The sequence below is a fragment of the Natrix helvetica genome (assembly GCF_964273705.1).
Source record: "Natrix helvetica genome assembly, chromosome: 1".
In the NCBI taxonomy this organism is placed as follows: Eukaryota; Metazoa; Chordata; class Lepidosauria; order Squamata; family Natricidae; genus Natrix; species Natrix helvetica.
This window is the reverse complement of record NC_138548.1, coordinates 281,926,994-281,949,465: the sequence shown is the minus strand read 5'-3', so window position 1 is coordinate 281,949,465 and position 22,472 is coordinate 281,926,994. Positions and strand designations below refer to the sequence as shown.

Here is a 22,472-nt window from a genome sequence, read left to right as displayed (position 1 = left end):
ATTTAGAATATATTTACCCTGTTATAGGATAGGTACAGTGCAAAGAAAGCACAAAGGAGAGGATTACATATAGTCTTCCTACAGATGTTAAATGTTGGCATGTAATTGGATGACCAATGAATATCAATTCAGATTAGTCAACTTTTGGAGGAACTAACTTTAGTTTTGGGCAAATGTGAATGTTTGAACGTTTTTGTTAGGTGTATTATGTATTTATTTATTTGATTTCTACAGTACCTATCTCAACAAGTGACTTGCATAAGAATGGAAACAAATATTAAACATAGATATAAAATGTGGAAATACTGTTTTTATCAACCAGATTTCATTTTGTATTTTTTCACATTCTGAGTTCCTGTGTGTGAAAACTACTCTCTTCTGATGCTAATCACTGTTGCCAGGCATTCATAGAATTGTCATATGTTTCCAGGCTGTTAACAAAAACCTGTGTTTTAGATTCTAAATTACTGGCCTTTTACAAAGCAATATAGTTTATTAAGCCAAAGTGCAGAGGCCTCATCCAAAGATAACAGCAACAACTTTCTGGCTGTACTTTTAATTTTAATATTTTGCATATGTCAAATTCCCATTCTTCTATTATAAAATATTTTTTCAGGAGCATTTTTTTTATTACTCCGTTTAATGCGCTCAGCTATTTTGGGAGATAAAGCAGTTTAAGAATTCTATTGTCTAAATGTATTTCTATTGAAAAGGCCATGATTCTATGAGATTATTATTATTATTATTTTACAATAATTACTTTTTCTTTCTTACCAAGATAATGATTGTGGTGGGTGGGCAGGCACCAAAAGCCATTCGAAGTGTAGAGTGTTATGACTTTGAGGAGGAGCGATGGGATCAGATTGCTGAACTTCCTTCTCGGAGATGCAGAGCAGGTAAGTCTTGTTCTTTATAATGGGCTCTATCACTATTTAAATAGTATTTGTTCTAGTATTTATATATTCTGCCATCAAGTAGTTACCATATTTTTCGGACTATAAGATACACCTTCCCCCCCATCCAAATAGGGTGAAAATCTGGGTGCGTCTTATACAGTGAATACAGCATTTTTGCCTACCAAAACCCCACCCTCTTTGCAAAAATGGACATGCAGAGGGCTTGGGAGGCTTGCAAAGTGCACCTGGGGGCTAGGGAGAGCAAACAATGGACTGTTTTTGCTCATTTTTGCCCTCCAGCCCCCAGGAGCACTCTACAAGTCCCCCAAAGCCTCTGTATGCCCTTTTTCATGGGCAAAAAATGGCCCGTTTTTGTGAAAAACAGGCCATTTTTTGTTCGTAACCCCCCCCCCCCCGCCTCCCACAGGAACACTCTACAAGCCTCCCAAAGCTCTGCATTCCCTTTTTGTTGTTGTTGCAAAAAATGAGGCATGCAGAGGGTTTGGAAGGCCTGCAGAGTGCAAAAACTTTTAAAAAATTTTTTACTTCTTCAAAATCATGGTGCGTCTTATACTCCGCTGCGTCTTATAGTCCAAAAATACGTTATGTAATATATCCATCACCTTACTGCTTTTCTGAGTAAGCAATATTATGCAAAGTACAGAAAAATGGTAACTTATAAGAAAAGAAATTGGACACAAACAACAAGACAAACAGCTCATTCATTCTTCCTTACAACTGAATCACTTTAACCTGCTTCATTTGTTGTGGTTACTCACTTTTTGTACTTAGTCTGCCTTCAATCAATATTGATTTCATTGTTTATCTGTTTTACACAGACTTCTTAAATAATAAATTCTCAGTGCATTCAACTTCTATGTTGTTCATGACATATCTAGCTGTTGTTGATTTATAATAAAACAATTTGCTCTTATAGATAGCCATTTATTACTTTTGTCAACAATCTGCATACTACCTACACCTTTACCACTAGCATTTACACATCTTAAAATGTCTTTATTTCCCCATAATCAGCATGCGAGGTACACAGATTCATTTGCTTACTGTAATGTTTTATTTTGGACTTCGTGTTCTCTGTTGAACACAGCTATCTTGACATTTAGTATCTTAATTTCCGAGGTTTATCAGTCAGCCCCAGAGTGGACGGAAGCTTCTCAGTTCTGGCACTGAAAATCCTCTATGGCTGAAAATCTTGCTTAGATTTCAGTAGAGAGTTTTTTCAGCCAGCCCCAGAGTCAGACTGCTTCAGTGATGGGTTATAACTACCGGTGCCTGCCGGGAGCACCAGGTACCGTTCCACCAGCCCACGCTCCTTAATGGTATTTGAGGTTTTCGGGGCTTCCACGCATGGAGCGTATGGCAACTGCGTGACGCTCTGCCAAGCAGCTGGACTGTCTCCAGCGGTAAGTACGCACGTGCTTGTGCGCGTGTGTGCTGCACACATTCATGTAATGGACGCCCGGCTCCGTTGCACCGTACCGGTTGCACCGGGATCTGGAACCCATCACTGGGCGGCTTCCCTGTTATCTCTGGGGACTGGCTGAAAAAGCTGTTCATGGAGTCCAGGCTTCTGGACTCCAGCCACCTTTAACAGTTTCCTTTTATAAAAAGTCATGTTTCAAAGCCAGGCCCAGAGAGATTCCAGACCATTCTTAAAAAATAAAACTAGTAGTACTTTATCTATTTATTTGACTACCCACCTTAGCCAAATAACTCTGGGTAAGTAACAAAACAGGTTCATAAATCACACATTATGTGAAACAATACAAAGCAATAGCAATAGCAGTTAGATATAATGCTTTTACAGTGCTTTCTGAGTGGTTTACAGTGTCAGTAATTACCCACAACAATCCAGGTCCTCGTTTTACCAACCTCGGAAGGAAGAAAGGCTGAGTCAACCTTGAGTCTCATCAAGAATCGAGCTCCAGTCTGTGGGCAGAGTTTGCTTGCAATACTGCATTCTTACCAGTGCGCCACCATATAATTACCTAATTACAAATAACCTTATAGGACAGAACAGAACAAAATACACATACCAGGCTTTACTAACATCCTGGCCTCAGTGCCTGAAGGAAAGCCAGATCTTCAGGACCATCCAGACTTTGGTGGAAGGCGGTTCCATAGGACGAGTGCTGTGACAGAATAGGCAAAGCCATTTGGGTCCCACTAGATGACCCAAATTGCTTCATAGAAGGGATACTGACCCTGCCAGGTCTGATGGGACAGACAGAAACCAGGGGAAACGGGGAGTCTTTCAAGTAACCTTCCCCTGAGTCATGCATGGTGTTAAAGGTGAAAATCAGCACTTTGATTTGCCTCTGGGAACTAGTGAAGTTCATTAGCAGTCGTGTTATGTGAGCATTTCCACATACCCCAGCAGTAAGCCCCAGATTACACATGCTACTGCTTTCTGGAGTAGTCCTGGATAATCATCTATTTGGTGAGGATATGCTGTCCAAACTTGCCTGGGTCTCCCTCCCCCCCCCCATTTTGGGAAGCACTGTAATGAACATTAATAATAATTAGAATTGAATTAGCTTCTGTTAAGTTCTCTAAATACATTATAGCAGCTGCTAAAAGCTATTTAATACACTGTGCTAAAATCATGCTGAGTGTAAGCATCAAATATGCAATTGCAGACACTTGCACATTATTCAAGGAAGGTTCATCAGAAATTATAGGTGCTTATTGAGACTACTCGGGGTCCAGTCCAGATTTATATTTGTATGATATTTGAAATAACTCATACTGGTTGTTATCAAAGGTATCTGGTGGATTATAAATCATGTCAATGCTAAAAGCTACCAGAAATCGATAACACAAAGGTTAACATGGTGAATCATGCAAATCGGAAGCTGCTAGATGAACAGACACGCTCTTAAATTATTATTATTTTTAATGATACTTATCCTTGCATGTAAGAAGTTGGAATAGGAGTTTTGTGGTAGGCATAGGTTGATTTGCTTAAAGCTTTGCTCTCTTTTCATTTATTTTTAACAGGGGTGGTATTCATGACAGGCAAAGTCTATGCAGTGGGAGGTTTCAACGGCTCTTTGCGGGTTCGGACGGTTGATGTGTATGATGCAGTGAAAGATCAATGGACATCTATAGCTAGCATGCAAGAAAGACGAAGCACTTTAGGAGCTGCTGTGCTCAATGAGCTCCTGTACGCTGTTGGTGGATTTGATGGAAGTACTGGTAAGCTGATGCACAAAAGCCAGCCACAATTGGCGAATATTCAACTCTTTATTCTTAAGACTTTCTTCTGGAGCAGGGGTTGGCAACCCGCGGCTCTGGAGCCACATGTGGCTCTTTCATCCCTCTCCTGCGGCTCCCTGTCGCCAGCTGGCTCCACAATTGATAAGGCTTTTGGTTAGGACAGATAGAGGAAAAAGGACGATGCGCTAGGAGGAGCTCTGGTGGGGGAACCGGACTTCTTGTCGGCTCCAGAATTGAACAGGGGGCTTCTGTTTAGAACAGGGGTGTCCAAACTTGGGAACTTTAAGACTTGTGGACTTCAACTCCCAGAATTCCCCAGCCAGCATGGCTGGCTGGGGAATTCTGGGAGTTAAAGTCCACAAGTCTTAAAGTTCCCAAGTTTGGACACCCCTGGTTTAGAACCTTTGTGGCCTTTTGAGTGTTTAAGGTTGCTGACTCCTGTTCTGGAGTAAGATCCTCTGTTCATAAATACAAATTTTGGCATTCTATACCTACCTGTGTGACGCCCCCATTTATTTTAATAATGATCTTCAAGGAAATGTAGCTGAAGCCTAATTTTTAAGGATGGTTAATTTTGGCATGCCCATGGGAAGAAAAACTTAAATGTTTACTTAAGAAAATCCATTGCTTCCAATTGCCCCCATAATGTAGTTAATCAGATTCTACAAAAACCCTTCCTTGAACTTCCCTTCCCTGTTAGGAAGTGGTTTTAGAATGCCCTGATAAGCATAGGTCATTAATAAGAACTGGGATCTTATTCTCAGGGGTGGCTTCTTATTATTGCAAAAGCTTCTGATGATTGCAATAGGTAAGGATAGTGTTAATGCCTGGAAAAGAAGCTTCCTGATTAGCAAAGGAGCTCTGGCTTTCTTCTTCCCTTTGTTTGCCTGAAGGGAAATGATCATTATGAGATGGGTTCTATGATAGAAAACAACAGTGTTGTGTGTTTCCCCTTTTCATGTTTTCAAACTAGGTCTGGCATCTGTGGAGGCTTATAATTATAAGGTCAATGAATGGTTTTTTGTGGCGCCTATGAACACAAGAAGAAGCAGTGTGGGAGTTGGAGTCGTAGAGGGTAAGAATTTTCTGTTTTGAAGTCACTCATATTTTATTTACAGCAATGCAACATTGCAACTACCAATATCACAAAATCACATCCAGCCAATTAAACTAGTCAAGGATGCTTGATGTTTTTTCTGTAAATACGTCTCTGCCATTCTATAAGTACAACTGTGTCTGAAAGCTTAGTTGGTCATGTTCCCATATTTTCTTCTTATTAAGGGTGGCATGTGTTTTTTTTTATTTCCTGTCCTGGAAAGAAGTCAAGAAATTAGTGAAGGAAAGAGTTTCTTTGTGTCATGTAGGTAGTCCTCAACTTAAAACCATTCATTCAGAAACTATTTAAAGTTACAACAGCACTGAATGAGGGGAGCTTAAGGTCCTTGAGTTTTGGCTGATTTTAAAGTGTCAGTAACTACAAATGCTTCCATTCTCCACTTTATAATAAGAAAAAAAAACCTGAAATGATTGCTGCCTGTATCTTGAGCTTTTAAAAATCTTCTTGCTCTATAAGAGTTTCTCATTATCTTGATATTTCATTGGAAATGCCCAATAGAAGTATATTGTAACTACTGCCACCAAATTTGTAGATATTCAACAAGCTTATGTCTATTATGTGATAATCAGGTGAGCAGTGATTAAAAACTGGTTATTAAATATTCACCATGTATTTTCCTTTAATTGATCCTGTTGACGGCTGATGCTAAAATTCTAGGTAAACTGTACGCTGTTGGTGGATATGATGGAGCATCACGCCAGTGCCTTAGTACTGTGGAGCAGTATAATCCATCTACAAATGAATGGTCTTACGTTTCTGATATGAGTACTCGGCGCAGTGGTGCAGGTATTCTATCCCAAATCATTATTATTTATTTACTTAAAGCGTTAGACTTCTGTAACATACAGCAATATTTCCGTTTAGGTCTTTCCCCCCTCAGTTCTTTGTGTCAATCTCCTTATGGCCAAGTTGATAGGCATTCAAGTCAAAGCAGATAGTCTCAATACAGGCTGGAGTAGATAAATATGGACCGTCTAAAAAAAAGTAAAATGTAGTATTAACTAGCAAGTTGGGATGTACAGTGGACTTAGTTCTGTAAACATCTGTCATGATTATTGATGACTAACCTGAAGTCTGCTTCAGATTGACAATTCAGTCTAGACAGTATTATGTTCCAGTAGTAGCCAAGATTGACGTATTGACATTGGATGTGGAATATTTATAGCTACAGCAATTCCTTTTCACAAATGCCCTTCCAGATGTCATGAACATGATTAGAACGTAGAAGTGACTGTGTACGTGCCTCATGGCTAAGGCTGCTTCCAAAGAGTTGATTCCCCCGCTCCCAATTACCTTCATTTTCCATGCTACACATAAAGAAATTGATTAGTAAGGGGAAACCTCTAGTTGGCCACTGTAGGAAGCACAGCACTTACTGGCTATAACATCTCTTAATGGTTAAAAATACCATATTTTTCAGAGTATAAGATGCACCCTTTTCCCTCAAAAAAGAGGCTGAAAATCTGAGTTCATCTTATACACTGAATGTAGCAATATAGCATTTTTGCCTCCCGAAACCCCGCCCCTTTCTCCAAAATGGCTGTGCAAAGCCTTTAGGAGCCTTGCAGAGTGCTCCTAGGGACTGTGGAGGTCAGAAATGAGCGAAAAATGGGCCGTTTTTTGCTCAATTTTGCCCCCCCCCAGCCCCCAGGAGCACTCTATAAGCCTCCTAAAAGCTATGCATGCCCTTTTTTTTTGGACAAAAAATGGGCCATTTTTTGCTCGCTTTTGGGCTCTCACCCCCACAGGAGCACTCTACAAGCCTCCTAAAGGCTATTCATGCCCTTTAAAAAAAACAAAAACCCCTGTTTTTGGAAGGTCTGCAGAGTGCAAAAACTTTTTTTTTTTTAATTTGCCTCTTTAAAACCTTGGTGCACCTTATACTCCGGTGCGTCTTACACTCCGAAAAATATGGTAGTTTAAAAAAAAAAGACAGGTTGTCATGCTATTTTACCTCTTATTTCCTCCCAGATTGGAAACATCAGCCCATTGTTGAGAGGGTTTGGGCAAGGGTTAAAGCTCCTACCTCATCCTTCCAAATGCCTAAAATACCCATGCAAAGAAATAAATAAAAGAAAAAAGAGCCTAGGAAAATCAGTTCCCAGAGCCTTGAAAAGGATGCTAAGTAGCCTCAGATTTTCTTCCCATTCTAGGACAATTTTGTCATCCTTTCAAGGGGATCAGATTAAATGTTTATGACACAGGTGTCAAACTCGATCTCGTCACGTGACATATCATGAGATGGATGATGCATCCGGCCCGCGGGCCACCAATTTGACAGGCCTGGTGTATGGAGATTCTCAGTCATCCAGGTCATGGTTGTCCCAAAGGTGCTTTTTCAAGAAGCAACTGGACTTTCTGTTTTTTCTGGCTTTGAAGATGTTTCATTTTTCATCCAAGAAGCTTCTTCAGCACCTTTGGGATGTGGATCGGACTAGAAAACCAAAGCTATTTTTATTATAAAAGTACAATTACAGAATCTTGCAAGACTGTATGTGCTTCCTGTTCCCTCCCTTTATTTTTATGAGAACTAGAGAGGGTTAAGTCAAATGCTTTCTCAGATTACATTTTTGCCCTGGACTCAGATTTCTTTTATCTGACCATTGTTTTGATTCTGGCTCTTCCTCCTGTTCCTCATGGTTATTCTTTCTGCCTCTTACAAACTCTTAATTTGGGGTAATGGTTACTCCAATGGATACTGTACTGTTCTGTCAGGGCTATGCTTTTGGCACAGCGATTTATCATCCCTGTCTAGAAGTCGATTTATAATAGATCCTGAAACTCCCTCTTTGGCTTTTAGGGGTTGGTGTTCTTAGTGGCCAGTTATTTGCAACTGGAGGGCATGATGGTCCTTTGGTGAGGAAAAGCGTGGAAGTGTATGACCCTGGAACAAATACATGGAAACAAGTAGCAGATATGAATATGTGCAGAAGAAATGCAGGTATTTTCCTTTCAAATTTCTATATCATTATTCAGGCAGTGAACTGCTATTCAGCAGTTGAGGGAAATATTAATACCAAGCATATATGATAATAAACATGTCAGTCTTTAATACCAAGCATATATGATAATAAACATGTCAGTCTTTAAAGCACTATAGCACTTTTAGTTACTTTAGTAATAAAAAGGTCATGACATCTTGTTTTAAATTAATGTGTGATTAAGTCTATGTACTTTAAGTTCAGCAGATCTGAAAATGTTTGTAAAAATGGTGTCAAATAAATGCAGGACATTTAATACCCTTTTAAATTACAAGTTTCTATATCTTGGATTTGTAAAGAAATAGAAAAAATACACACACAGAATATTTAAATATTTTAAAATCACATTTTACTTTTATAAATGTTAAGATAGTTTACAAGAGGTACAAGTTAAATAGTGGCAGAACTATGGAAATTACAGTAAAATATAATTGAAAAGCACATGTACAGAGTTTGGTAAGAGAAGGGATAAAACTACAAGAATAAATAGATTTATTTTAAATGTCTAGGCATCTGAAATTCGACACTTTTTGTCTTGTAAATCTCATCACTTGCCAGGTCACAGAACAAGCATTTTAAATAGGATATTCTTGCTTATTTTTAGTTAATTAATTAAATGTTAAACATAAGGGGGATATAGTTCAGTTCATATTTATTGCAGAATGGATGTCATGATTAATGAATGAGTAACATGTGGGACTTCATTCTATATTTATTTATTTAATTCAATTTCAAGGCCATCCTATTCCTTAATAACTCCAGGCAGTTGACAAAAGACACGTGTGTGTGTGTGTGTAATCTATGTGTGTGTATGTAATGTATGAAAACAATTTGTTTTCATAGATTTTCACGGGTATAGGTATGCAGGTCTTTGCGTATTCGGGTCTTTTCCCGTGTAAGATTGACAGTATCTTGGCGATGTTTCGATGAGGTCACACTCATCATCTTCAGGCTGGTGTCTTTGGCTTCATGCTTGTGCGAGCAAAGCATGATCGGAGCTGCTTTGCTCACACAAGCACGAAGCCAAAGGCACCAGCCTGAAGATGACAAGTGTGATTTCGTCGAAACGTCGCCAAGATACTGTCAATCTTACATGGGAAAAGACCTGAATATGCCAAGACCTGCATACACACACACACACGCACACACACACACACACACACACATTCACAAATTATGACTTCTTAATGGTTAGAAAAAAAGGAACAAAATTATATGATACAAGCAGGAACCCACTAGTATGACTGACAAAATGTGTGTGATTTCAGTAAATAGTGAAATAACAGGTGTTAATAATAAAAATCAATGTTAAATTTGCCCTTTTGTCTTGCCATGACAGCAGCCTATAAAAATTCGGACTTCTGCTGTACTGTTTTTGTTCTCTCTTTAGGTGTGTGTTCAGTGAATGGACTTCTTTATGTAGTTGGGGGAGATGATGGCTCTTGCAATTTGGCCTCTGTAGAATACTATAATCCTGTCACTGACAAATGGACACTATTACCAAGCAACATGAGCACTGGAAGAAGTTATGCAGGTAAGCTGTGCATTGGTCTGAACTGGCATAGAATGACAGGCAAGTTGATTATATGTTGTTTAACTTCCTGCTGTGGCTCTTGTTGAGTATTGCTTTTCTTAACTGAATCAGATAGGATTCCAGATCTTTGTTACATATTTGTGTCTTCATTAGATTTACCCCTTGGCGATTTAGCATTGTGCCATTGAGATTCATGTAACTACGTAGTGTCCACTAACAGGTATATTAAATTGTTCTGGGTAGCCTTAGAATGTGTGTACTTAAATTCTCAATGACATGACATTTAACTGAGTGGAACGAGACACCATATGGCACCGATTTTTGAACAAAGGTACTTCAGATAGGCTAATTTACACAATACATCCAAAATCTGGGACTCATGACTGCTGAGGGAATGAAATGCGGGAAAGCTGTGGCTCCTTCAGTGCTACTGGCTGCTGCAGTCACATGTTCTTCGTTTTCAACATGAAGTGACAGTTTCCTAGCCAGTCCTGCAATCTCTTTCTCCCTCCCCCACACAGCAGCAGGCCACTAGAAAAGGAAGGAGGGAGGAACAGGGAGGAAGGAACATTTCCCAGCCCATGCCACCTTTTTGTGCACTTCCCCAAACTGTGCCAGCCCTGATCCATGCCAACCCCACACATCATTCCTGTCTTCCATGTGCCATGACCCACATGTATCCCCACAAACCCACCCCACTCCATGCCTGTCCTGTGTGCCTTTCCTGACCTATGCAGCATCTCTTGGGTACATCACACACCCTTTCCAACTCACATGGCACCTCTTGTGCACCCCCACATACCCGGTCTTATTTGCACAGACCCCAGATGCTCCCTCCCTCACTTACCTGCCTGCTGGACTTCCACAGTCTCACCTGGTTCATAGGGGAAATCCAGGAACTTATATCTCTCAAAGTGGATAGAAGGGAGAAACCATTAAGACAGGCTCTAGAAAATGCTTACGAAACTCAGGATAAAGTGCATGTACTTTGATCTTTCAAGTCATCATGGCAATCGTTTTGGGAGAGGCCCTGTCAGAGTACATGACCTACAGTATATCATCTGACCTATAATTGTCCAGTAATATTAATAAGAGCTCCGTTGAAGTCTACTAAATAAAATGACAAGCCAAACTATAGCTTTTGACTTTCAGCAGCTCAGTTTCTGTGTCACAATGTATTAGGGACACATATAGGAATAAAATAAAGGACATCAGAAAAAAGATTTTTCTTTAAAGGAAATGAAGTTAGAATAAAGGCCCAAAAAAGAGATCTTAAAAAAGACTGTCTGTAGTTTTTCAAGGGGGGGTGAAGTTAAATAAAACTCTAATTGTACCCCATGCGGTAATTACAGTTGGAATGAATAATAGTTTGATGGCAGCTGGAATAAAATTCTCTCCTTGCATCCACTAAAACTGCTGGGATGCTTTTCGGGTCATGGAGAAGGTGTAATTCATTGTAGAGGCTTGAAAAACATCTCCCACAATTTTTAAAACATCTCAACCTGCTCAATGTCTTTAGACACAATGAAAGTCTTGAATCATGTACCGTTCGGGTCTGTCACTAACAGGTTGCGGAGATGTTTCTCAAACCTTTACAATGAATTACAATTTCTCCACGATCCCCAAAGACCACATTTTTCTATTTTTATTGAAAATGCAAATTCTCAATTAAAACACAACATTTTTTTTCTTAGCAGTAACAGTATAATAGAGTTAGCAGGGAGCTTGGAAGTCTTGCAAAGCCAAGGTGCTGTCCCAGCCTAGCAGCATAGCACAAAGAGGATTTGTGGTGCACCATAGCTGTGGGGCTACCAGAAGTTCCTGACCTGCAATGCAAAGCCCAGTGCAAAGCTGCACCTGGCCCTGGAAGCCACAGCTGCCAGAGTCCAGCTGCAGTCACCCATGCCACTCTACACTCAGAGGCCCCTGCCGTCCTATACTTTGCCACCCCAGTTGACTTTCACAGTCTTTTTATTCCTGCTGCTGGCAAGGCTGGCCTGGCCTTCACAAGGGAACTCTGGCCATGTGAGGCCACCTTCTCCAGGTTTCTTAAGACAATTGCCATGCATGACCTGGGGAGAAAAAGCCTCCTGTGGCCAGCAGCTGCCTCATAATAGGCCAGGCTGAGCAGAAAGATGGTGAAGGTTGGCTTAAGGCAGTGGTGGGCAACCTTTTTTTTCAACTGAGCCAAATCTCGCCAAAACCACGATTGAAATTTACTTTGAGAGCCACATTTTTAAAACCGAAAATGCATAGGATGGTACACTGTTTTTAGTTTCAATAAGTTTTTATTGAGAATATTCTGCATGCAAGTATCCACATAGGTCGGGAGGATACAAATAACACAACTAATAAAACAAAAACTTTAGAACGATATTATTTATCGATAACGTTAAATTCCGTAAAATTTGCCTTACAATGTAGAGAAAATTACATCCTGACATTGACTGACAAAGTCACAACCACTAATGTGAACACTGGCCTTGCATTTCCTTGGATAGTTTGAGTAAGTCAGGTTTGTATGTTGTTGTTTTTAATTTCATCTCTCTCTCCCACTTTCTTTCTTTTTTTCTTTTTCTTTCTCTCTCTCTCTCTGGCTCTTTGTCTCTCTCTCCCTCCCTCCCCCATCTCTGTCACTCTGTGTGTGTGTGTCTGTCTGTCTCTCACTCACTCTGTGTGTGTGTGTGTCTGTCTCTGTCTCTCCCTCTGTCTCTCTCCCCTCCCTTCCTCTCTCTCTGTCACTCTGTGTATGTGGGTGTGTCTGTCTCTCACTCATTCACTTAATCACTCACTCTGTGTGTGTCTCTCTGTCTGTCTGTCTGTCTTTCTCTCCCTCCCTCCCCCTCTCTGTCTCTCTCTGTCTCTGTGTGTGTGTGTGTCTGTCTGTCAGTCTCTCTCTGATTCCCTCCCTCACTCCCTCTCTCTGTTCCTCTCTCTGTCTGTCTTTCTCACACACACACACACACACACACACACACACACACACACACACACACTGTGGTCACCTTGTTGAGTGTTCCAATCACATTTGAAACACTCAACAACTGGCCTGCATTTATGGTATTTTGCAGCATTCTGCAGTCATAGGACCAAAATTGGTTGTCTCTCGCCCGGGCTTTTGCAGAAGCTTCCCTCCGAAGCCCGAGAGGAGGGAGGGGAGCGGGCACCCGGCACCCGGCACACAGAAGAGCCGCATTAAAGGGTGTAAAGAGCCGCATGTGGCTCCCGAGCCGCGGGTTGCCCACCACTGGCTTAAGGCATCGGGGGCTGAGAAGTGCAGGCAGCCAAAAGGGCATAGATAGAGAGAGAGGTGGATAAGGGGGAATTGAAGAATACAAATTCATGAAGGGTTAGTGTTAGGGATAGGTTTAGTGTAGGTGGGCTTCCAAGCACCTGAATTTTGATCACTGCAACAGCCAGTTACCTGCGGGATCGCATCTCATCTCATACATCCCTGCGACCAATCCGCTCCCACAGGGAGGGACTCCTCCGGGTGCCGTCCACTAAGCAGTGTCAACGGGCGGCGCCCAGGAGTAGAGCCTTCTCTGTGATGGGCCCAACCCTCTGGAATGACCTCCCCCCCGATATTAGAATTACTACCGACCTCCGCTCCTTCCGACAGAAACTTAAGACCTACCTGTTCCAATTAGCTGGCCTGGCTGATTTATAGCCCCACCTTCAACCTCCTGGCAAACACCTTATTTTGGGGTAATTTTTAAGGGTAATTTTAATTTATATTTGAATTTTAATCTATTGTACAGTGTATAACCTACCTCCTCTGTCTATTTATGTATATCTACCTATATTTTTGTATTTACATTGTTTTAATATCTCTGTACACCGCCCCGAGTCCTGTTTAGGAAAGGGTGCGGTCTATAAATTAAAGTTTATTATTATTATTATTATTATTATTATTATTATTATTATTATTATTATTATTATTATTATAACTTCAGGGATTGGTTTGTTAGCACTGACATAATTTTGGCTGATCACTGAACAAATGGTCATAAGTCGACGATTACCTGTATGGTTGTTTGTATTGTTTTTCATTTACCATTTTATAACCAAACAGTGTATTTCTTAAAGTTAGTGATTTCTCATATACTTTCTAGTAAATTACCCAGTGATTAATTTAACAACTGTGACAATTTTTGCTGATTACCTCAGGACTGGGTACAATATTATGCTTTCAGTCAGTAATAACTCCCGTCAGTGGTATACATGTGGCAGAATAATAAGCCTGTTTGGAATCTATCTGCTGTAACAATGATAAGCCAAGGAGACTTTATTTGGGAAAGACTCACTCGTTGAAGGCTCAAGAGCTTGAATGTTTCACTGAAGTGAAAATTAGTCTCTGATCAACTTGAATAGAATACATTGAGTACTCATCTACTTTTCTCTCATGCAGGTGTAGCTGTGATCCATAAACCATTGTGACACCCATTTGTGTGAATGCAACACAAGGAATGATGTCTGTCTAGTTGTGTTTTGGAAGACACGGGGGATTTTTAATTGCCATACTAACGCTGCACTTCTAGCCTGACAAGCATATATAATAAGAACATCCCTTTCTTCTCAACATGCCACTGCTGGGAACAAATTCCAGAAATAAGGTGTTGCTTATTTTGTGGGTGTTCTGTTCTGTTTTTGTGTGAGCTGTTTTATGTACAGCCAGGATTGAGCTTGAAGTGAATTTCTCAAGAAAGAGGAAATGTTTCTCTACAGCTTGTGACTGGGAGAAACTTTTTTTTAAAGAATTCTTTACTACTGACAGTGAATTAAGTATTAGACATAATTTTTTACTTGGTTATAAACACTTAATTACACCCACAGAAACTAGAAATTTCAAAATACCCATAAAAACTGTCTGGGAAGCCATCCAGAAGTTTATTTGCTGTATTGTATCCAATCTGTGTACATATCCTATTTGACTACTGTAAATGTATAATTTTGGGTGCTGGAAGTATCCACTGTATGTTTTTTCTCTTGTGGCAAAAATCCAGATTCATCAAATTGGCTGGATGAGCCAAGTAGTGTGTTTTTCTGAACTTCAAATGCCCAAACACCAGAAACACCATTGAAATGCAGTGTTCTTCTGCTTTTTGAACAGACATTTTTTTTCCCTCAAGGTTGACTTTGGTGGAGTGGAGTGATGGGGGAATGTAATATATTTGTCGGCAACAATTGAAAAACTAATCAGAAAAAGCAAGCTGAACCTGCAGTCTGTTTTTGGTGCTGTGATATTATGTCATCTTCAACAGTGTAGAACAGGCCTGTCAAACTGGCAGCCCGCGGGCTGGATGTGTTACATACAGGCCACGCCCACCCAGGCTCCGCAAAGGCAAATAATGTTGCAATATGTCGCGATACGGCACGTGACGCAATCAAGTTTGACACCCGTGGTGTAGAATGATGGAAACGTGCCACAAAGTTCCACATTGCAACTTTTATGATGATTTGGGGATTTCAGATGGGACCATAAGCCACTTCAGGAACAGAAGCAGTATTGTGCCAGGATGATAAGGTACTGCCAAGTACAAGGGCAGAGGGAATTTGGGGCGAGGGAATTTTCTGTGAAAATGCATCTTCAGAAGTCCAAAGGGGATATCAAGAAGAGTGTAACAATCATCTAGGAAATCCCAGCTAAGCTTTGATTAGAAGGAATTGGATTCCTGCATATACCTCTCATGCATTTGACCCTACATCATCAGTTGCCCAAGATATTTAGAACTTCTGAGTGTCTTTCACTTCATCATCGTTTAACTCTTCTAGCTGGAGCTATCCTTCTAAATATTATCCATATGTTTGCTGTTCTATGTGTAAAAAAAGGCATTTGAATTAATTTATTCTAAGAAAAGGAAAGGTAAGTGACTTCTCAGAATAGGGAAAATGTCCAGCTATACAACTTGATCTGTATCCAATCCCATTCTAGCTATTGTTTTAAAAAAATCAAAACTACCAACGCATGGAAAATAATTCTGTTGCTCAAAATATATTATTCCATTTTTTTTTCAGTCAGGTAACATTCCCCAAAGCACCTATTCCCCTATTCTCCGCTATCTTTTTCTTGAATACATTTTCTGTTTTATTTTGATTTAAGAAAAGCATTTAACTCATTTGTCTTGCTTTCAGTTTTTCTGTCACTTAAAGCAACTGTGAAACATTAGTGAAGCAGAAAATGCAATTGAACATAATTTTCAGTAAGTGTTTCTAAAGGCAAGACTGGATTATTTTTTTTTATAAGAGGTTTCTTCTTTTTAAAAACAAACTCTTTACTTCTTAATAATTATTTTTTTGTATATTGGCAGAGAAGGTATAGTACCAAAGGGTAAGAATGCACATAGAACAATCCTAGCTGCTATTTAAAACTCTTTCAGCAGTAAACTGATTATTGTCTGTTTAACACATACTTTAAGGTAAAATATATGGCATTTTCTTCATTTGTTTTTCTCCCTTTTTATTAAGGTTGCCTGTCACTAAGGAATTGTTTTTCCAAAGCCAGGAACAATAAATACATTGCATCAATTGCATTTTCTATACTGAGTTTGAGGGTGAATGAAATACAGCTTCCTTTTCTCCACATAGAAGTTCCATCCAGAGTCATTGAATATGGACCTCCTGTGGCAAATCTCTAGTCCTTCTGGGGAAGATTTGAGAATGCCGTGGAGATTTTGCAGGGCTTAGCCAGGCCAGGTTTGGATGTTTATTGCTGAGCAATAAATGAGTTGAGTTGACATAGTTTGTTTAGCTAAAAGCAAACAAGGCTCATTCTGCGAAAGTTAAATGTGAACTAGGGCTTTGCATGTGATGGTAGTAGATAACATTCAGTGCTTTATAAACAAATAGACATGGAACAGGATTTAAACTTCATATTTTTCCCCTCACTATCCACACAAACCTCCCTAGAAGATCTGGACACCATAGTTTTTGCTCAAAAACCTCTAGGATGATGTCTTGAGTATAAATCCTGTCATCCTCATTGGGGAATCTTCTGGGTATGATATCCTGTAGCACATGGGAATCACTCAACAGGTGGAAAATGCTTCCAGTAATCTGCACATGAAGACCACAGTATGTAAAACAGTCGTGTCTTTGAAATACAATGAGATTTTTTTCCCTTTGTTTTTGCTCTGTGATGCTAATTGAGGAACTTGTGAAGTAGTAAGATGCCATATTTACCTCATTTGATGATGCAAGTGTTTCTACAAATGTATATGCACTAAAATCCAACTTCTTATCAAAGCTATATGCATGCTACATTCCACCACTGATAGGCAATGTATTTTGCTGTCTAGTTCTACTATAAAGTGGCCCCTAGGTTCTCATGTGACAAGCTGGGGTGGGTGGGTGGTATTAGAAATTCATTTGCTGGCTGTTCACAAATGGCATTGGTTTCAGCTAAGAGCCACTTATCAGTAGCAAATGGTATGTGTCACTCTTCTGTGGGTAAACTTGCAGGGTTAATGCAAGTCAAGTGACCTCATTTCTCAAGCTATGCAATATTAATAATGGTGACACAACCAACTGCAATTGCCCTTTCAAAGCGCTTTTGAAATAACTTTCATTTGCACCACGCCAATCCTGAGCCGCAGCTTTTCAAAGATTGCCTTTTTATAGGGCTTGGAAATACAGCTTTAGAGCTGGCAAACTTAAATGTAATTATTTTTGTAAGATAATTCTTAATGAGTTCTTAGATCTCTTTTGATGTTGGTGGCAATTATGATTAGTGTCTAATCCTTACACCATGGGCCAATTCTCACCAGCCATTTATTTATGATGGCTTATGGAAAGGACACAATCCTGCTCAATGTTCATTAACAGTGGACTGTTACCTCTATATTAGTAAGATTCTGAGCTAAGGCACACAGCTTATGACCACATCTATTGGCTTTTTAAAAAAAAGAAAATGGACATAATTTGGCTTCAACCTGTACATCAGGATTGCTTTATTTTCTCTTTGGTTCTCTAGTAACAATATGCAGCTCAATGCTAAAGACAAATTTATAAATAGAGTTTCTTTGCAAGATGGCTTTGAGAGAACTAATCTTGTTCAAATATTATTGACTGAAACTATTTTACAATCTCTTGTCCAAAAGCTGACTCATTCGATTGTGAAATGATCCTCCATAAATCCGGGTTATAGATGCAAAAATTAAAACCATTGCGAGAGATTGTTTTTATGTCTGTGCTCAACATATGCTCCTAAACATAGTGCAGATTTTCATTATTGGAAGCTTCTGGCAGAGAATCCCATCCCTCCCCCCAGTATTTTAAAGGAAATCTGTAGGATTCCAACTAAATTGGCATGGGTATACTATTAATTTTCTCATTTTCAGTTGCTGTTGTAGTTCATTAGATGGTACATAAGTGGGGTGCAAAAATCCAGAGTTTTCATGTGTCCCTGTTGCCATCTAGTTGCTGCCTGGATTTTTTTTTTTAAAAAAACTCAGATCAATGAACAGCCCAATTCCATTGATGTTTCATACTTAAGAATTTCAGCAATTGAGATTTGCAACCAGCGAGCTCATTGGACAAGCTTATGTCTAGATATTAAAGCACAAAGTACTACTGTATTCAAAATGAATTTAGAACCAAGTGCTGTATTTATGTGGCATCTGCAAAGGGAGCTAGTTTCTCTGCCCTAGTATTACAAATTAGCTGCTAGCTTTATTTGAATTTGGGTACCAATTGGCTTAAATAAAGTTCAGGCAGGTTAACGGGATTTCATATTGTATGTAACTAGCTTTAGCCTGATACAGCCGCGCGCGTACACACACACACACACACACACACACACACTGTGTGTGTGTGTGTTTGTTCAATAGACCCTGAATAACACTGCATGATTAAGCAGTGAATAAGGAATTATTTTTATTTTTTGCACTATATGTATTATGAAGACTTTGGATATTATATTATTTACCTTCTCAATCAAACAAATGCATGTGTCCACTACTTAAACAGGCTTGTTTCCTCCTTTATGGGTAGGAATCCAGAGTTACTTTAAAGCACTGATTTTTAAAAAAAAAATCCTTTTAAAAGAATTAACGTTTAGAGTGTAACTGAATTAACAGTTTAGGATAATATAAAGAGGCAGATTGACAGTAGCTCTTGCACAATGTTTGTTTCTGAAAACATGAAATGATTACTTTTGGTTGAATTTCAGGCATTTAGAAATTGTCTTTTGCAATCCAGTTTCCAATTGGATTCCACAGTTTGTTCCTAAATTATCTCTCCAAGTTAGAGTTCAATCCTGGATTATGGATAGATGACGGTTTGTTGCCATGCAAAATCAGGAGGGAGCCTGTAAGATGCTGCTGGTGCTTATAATGGTTTGGTTAAGGCTGACATCTGAATGTGCTCAATATGTAATAAATATATGATAAGAATCCAAAACACTCTTTGTTTCCAATATCCTAAATTATTTTATTTTTCTCTGTGGTAGCAATAAACACTAAGAGGTTTAATTTATAAATATAATGTTTAAGATACAGTTTAAGACTAACAGAAGATTATAAAGGCAAAGGTTTTTTTTTAATAAAATAAAATAAGCTAGTCTGAGATACAATGTAACTGTGATGCTGTACTATTTACAGCCCAATCCTCTGCATGTTTGCCTCTGCGTACTCAAAAGCAGAGTTTCACTTTAAACCAGGGCTGTCAAACTCGCGGCCTGCGAGCTGGATGTGTCACATGTTGGCCATGCCCACACCTGTTTTAGCAGGGGGGGGGAGTCCCAATACATCACGTGACACCACCGTGACAACGTGAGTTTGACACCCCTGCTTTAAACAATGGGAGTTAATTCTAAATAGACCTGCACAAGATTGCAGCTGTAATTAGTTTCATGACCTTTCAATCACATTGCCAATGATATTGATTTGATAACTCTTTATACCTGATTACTGCTGAAAGAGGAACTGGTTGGTAGTGTGATTCTATTTCCCCGACTTTCTTTCAGCTTCAAGACTTCATAAAAATGTTAACTTGTCAACAGGAAGTTATATGTATTTTCTGGCACATTGAATTTTGCTTGAATAAAGTTGAGCAAATGAAACTGATCTTGCATTTTTTCGGATCCTGTCAAGGATTTCAGTGAGAGAAAATGTGGTGTGGAAGTGTATTTTTTTCTCCCAATGATGAAGCTGCAATACTATCTGCATTCATGCAATTACGATATGTGCACATTATAACTTAGCTGGGATACAATTAAAAAGTCAGCCTTTCCTGCTCCTTCAGATGGCTAATAGAAACATTTTTTAACAGGAAATTATATTAAAGGCTTTGGTAAGGTGCCTATTGCTTGGATGAGTAAGAAAAAGCAATTATAATGTTGGCTGAAGTGAATTCTGCCTACAGGAGATGCTCAGGAAAAACTGCTTGAAGTTGTATGGAAAGTAGCAACCAGCACTGCTGTGGGAATTAATTGTTGAGAAACATGGATACAAACAGCCTGAGAAAGTTTACACACCAATCTCTTGAGAGCCTAAGTTGCTTCAAATTTCATTGCTGGTGCAACATGATCTGTAGACTTCCACAACTCCCCTTTGGGTACGTATTGAACTGCCTATGGCAATGAAAAGCAATCTTGTGCAGGATAACTTACATATTTACTCATAACTGATACCCACCCAATGGCTTTTATACTCAGATGTGCCTAGCCTAGCACTGTAATCTACATATACACAGTTGTGGAAAATAACATGTTGGGAAGTAGTTGAGGTGATCTCACTCTGTATATACAGGTAGTGTCAGGAAGCCATCTTTTGCATTGGGCCTTATGGCCTGCCACATTCAATGCTGTGGGGAAATAGGAGGGGGAATTATATGGAGTATGGGAGATATATAGTCATAATAACACTCCTTTCTCAGAGAGTCAAGGACATCTTGCCCTGCACCTGGAGGGCAGTGGTGGTGTAACCATTAAGCAGACTAAGCATGTGCTTAGGGCACCTGGTCCCAAAGGGGGCACCACAAAGTTGAGAAAGAAAAAAAACCAATGAAGATGTGTACAATATTTACAAAGGAGGGCACCAAGATTTGTCAGTGCTTAGGGCACCTCTGAGCCTTAATCTGCCACTTCTGGAGGGGTATGACAGAGCCATTTCCAATTGGGACAGTTCCTAATTGGGTCATGTGATGGACATGTGGGTGCTGGGCAGGGACTTGGACTTTCTTTTGGGTGGGGAAAAGCTGGACGTTTTCAGATTTGGGTGTTCCCGAATGTGCCAATATGACCTCTAATAAAGTGGAACTTTGAGGAACTTCAAGCCTCGGAGTCCTCTTTTGTTGAGGGTGTTACTTGGAACCCTGACAGTTAGTCCTAGACTTATAACAATTCATTTAGTGACTGTTCAAACTTACAGTGGCACTGAAAAATGTGACATGACCATTTTTCACAGTTACGACCTTTGCAGGATTCCCATGATTGTGTGATCAAAATTCACATGCTTGGCCACGGGTTCATATTTATGACAACTTGTGGTGTCCTGGGGTTGTGCGATCCCCTTTTAGGACCTGACAAGCAAAGTCACTAACTTACCAACCACAGTGAGTCACTTAACAACTGTGGCAAGAAAGGTCATAAAACGACAAGCAATAAGTATACTAAACAATATTCTTTTGGAAGAGGCTCACAAAATTACCCCAAAAGGAATATTCAGAGGAATGTCCACCTGTTCACAGCGATCTTGTTTCTTTTGTTGATTAAATTGAAGATGGTTGTCTCAGAAAAATTGAAGATACGTCCAAATGCCAACACTCCTACAGAGAGATGAACAAAATTCACCATTTAAATACTTTTATTTTTAAATATATATTTTTTACAAAATTATTGGTTAAAAATAAAAAGTCCTTTACCGCAGATAATTTGAAAACCATAGGGCTGAGAGACACTTATGTCCCTTAGCAGTATTTCCTTTAACATCGAAATATATTAATCCAATGAAAAAGTGGTGTGTACAATATCCGCTCACCCCTTTCTTACTTGTGAAACTACAGTTATGTACTATGATTCCTTGGGAATAATGGTGTCAAAGGACAATATAATAGTTTTCCACAAAGTTTTATACAGTTTTCCACAAAGGTTTATACAGTTTTCCACAAAGGTTTATACAATTTCCCACAAAGTTTTATACAGTTTCCCACAAAGTTTCATACAGTTTTCCACAAAATTTTATAGTTTTCCACAAAGGTTTATACAGTTTTCCACAAAGGTTTATACAGTTTTCCACAAAGTTTCATACAGTTTTCCACAAAGGTTTATACAGTTTTCCACAAAGTTTTATACAGTTTTCCACAAAGTTTCATACAGTTTTCCACAAAGGTTTATACAGTTTTCCACAAAGGTTTATACAGTTTCCCACAAAGTTTTACACAGTTTTTCACAAAGAAGGGTGGTGCAGTTTCAAGTAAAATACTTCCTGTATGCTGTTTAAAATTCTTGTTCATTTCTCTGAATCCAGCTTTGTGTGTCTAATTTTAGAATTCCAAGTTGTGTACCTAAACCTAATTTTGACAACAGGTAACAATTGGAAGTCAACTGGACAATCAATCAAACTATCAATCAAAAATGGATTAAAAATAGCCTTTCCAATAAAAATAACATTCACTGTTTATCTCTAGAAAGACAGAAGATTACTGTACTGTAGTTTGAAGGAGAAAGAATTTGCAACCAGACACTAGAGGTCGCTAGAGCCAAA

General features: G+C 39.3%; 1 protein-coding gene across 3 annotated transcripts in view; it reads left to right on the top strand.

Moving 5' to 3' along the window:
• The window catches only part of KLHL3 (kelch like family member 3), a 63,153-nt gene extending 43,847 nt beyond the window's left edge, over positions 1-19,306 (top strand). For all 3 annotated transcript variants that reach the window (XM_081962787.1, XM_081962788.1, XM_081962789.1), the window contains exons 9-15: positions 779-896; positions 3,918-4,115; positions 5,110-5,211; positions 5,911-6,039; positions 8,054-8,194; positions 9,625-9,768; positions 14,180-19,306. In XM_081962787.1, coding sequence (XP_081818913.1) covers positions 779-896; positions 3,918-4,115; positions 5,110-5,211; positions 5,911-6,039; positions 8,054-8,194; positions 9,625-9,768; positions 14,180-14,208 — 861 coding nt within the window. In that variant the 3' untranslated portion in view covers positions 14,209-19,306. The remainder of the gene's footprint in view (positions 1-778; positions 897-3,917; positions 4,116-5,109; positions 5,212-5,910; positions 6,040-8,053; positions 8,195-9,624; positions 9,769-14,179) is intronic.
• Positions 19,307-22,472: the final 3,166 nt, after the last annotated feature.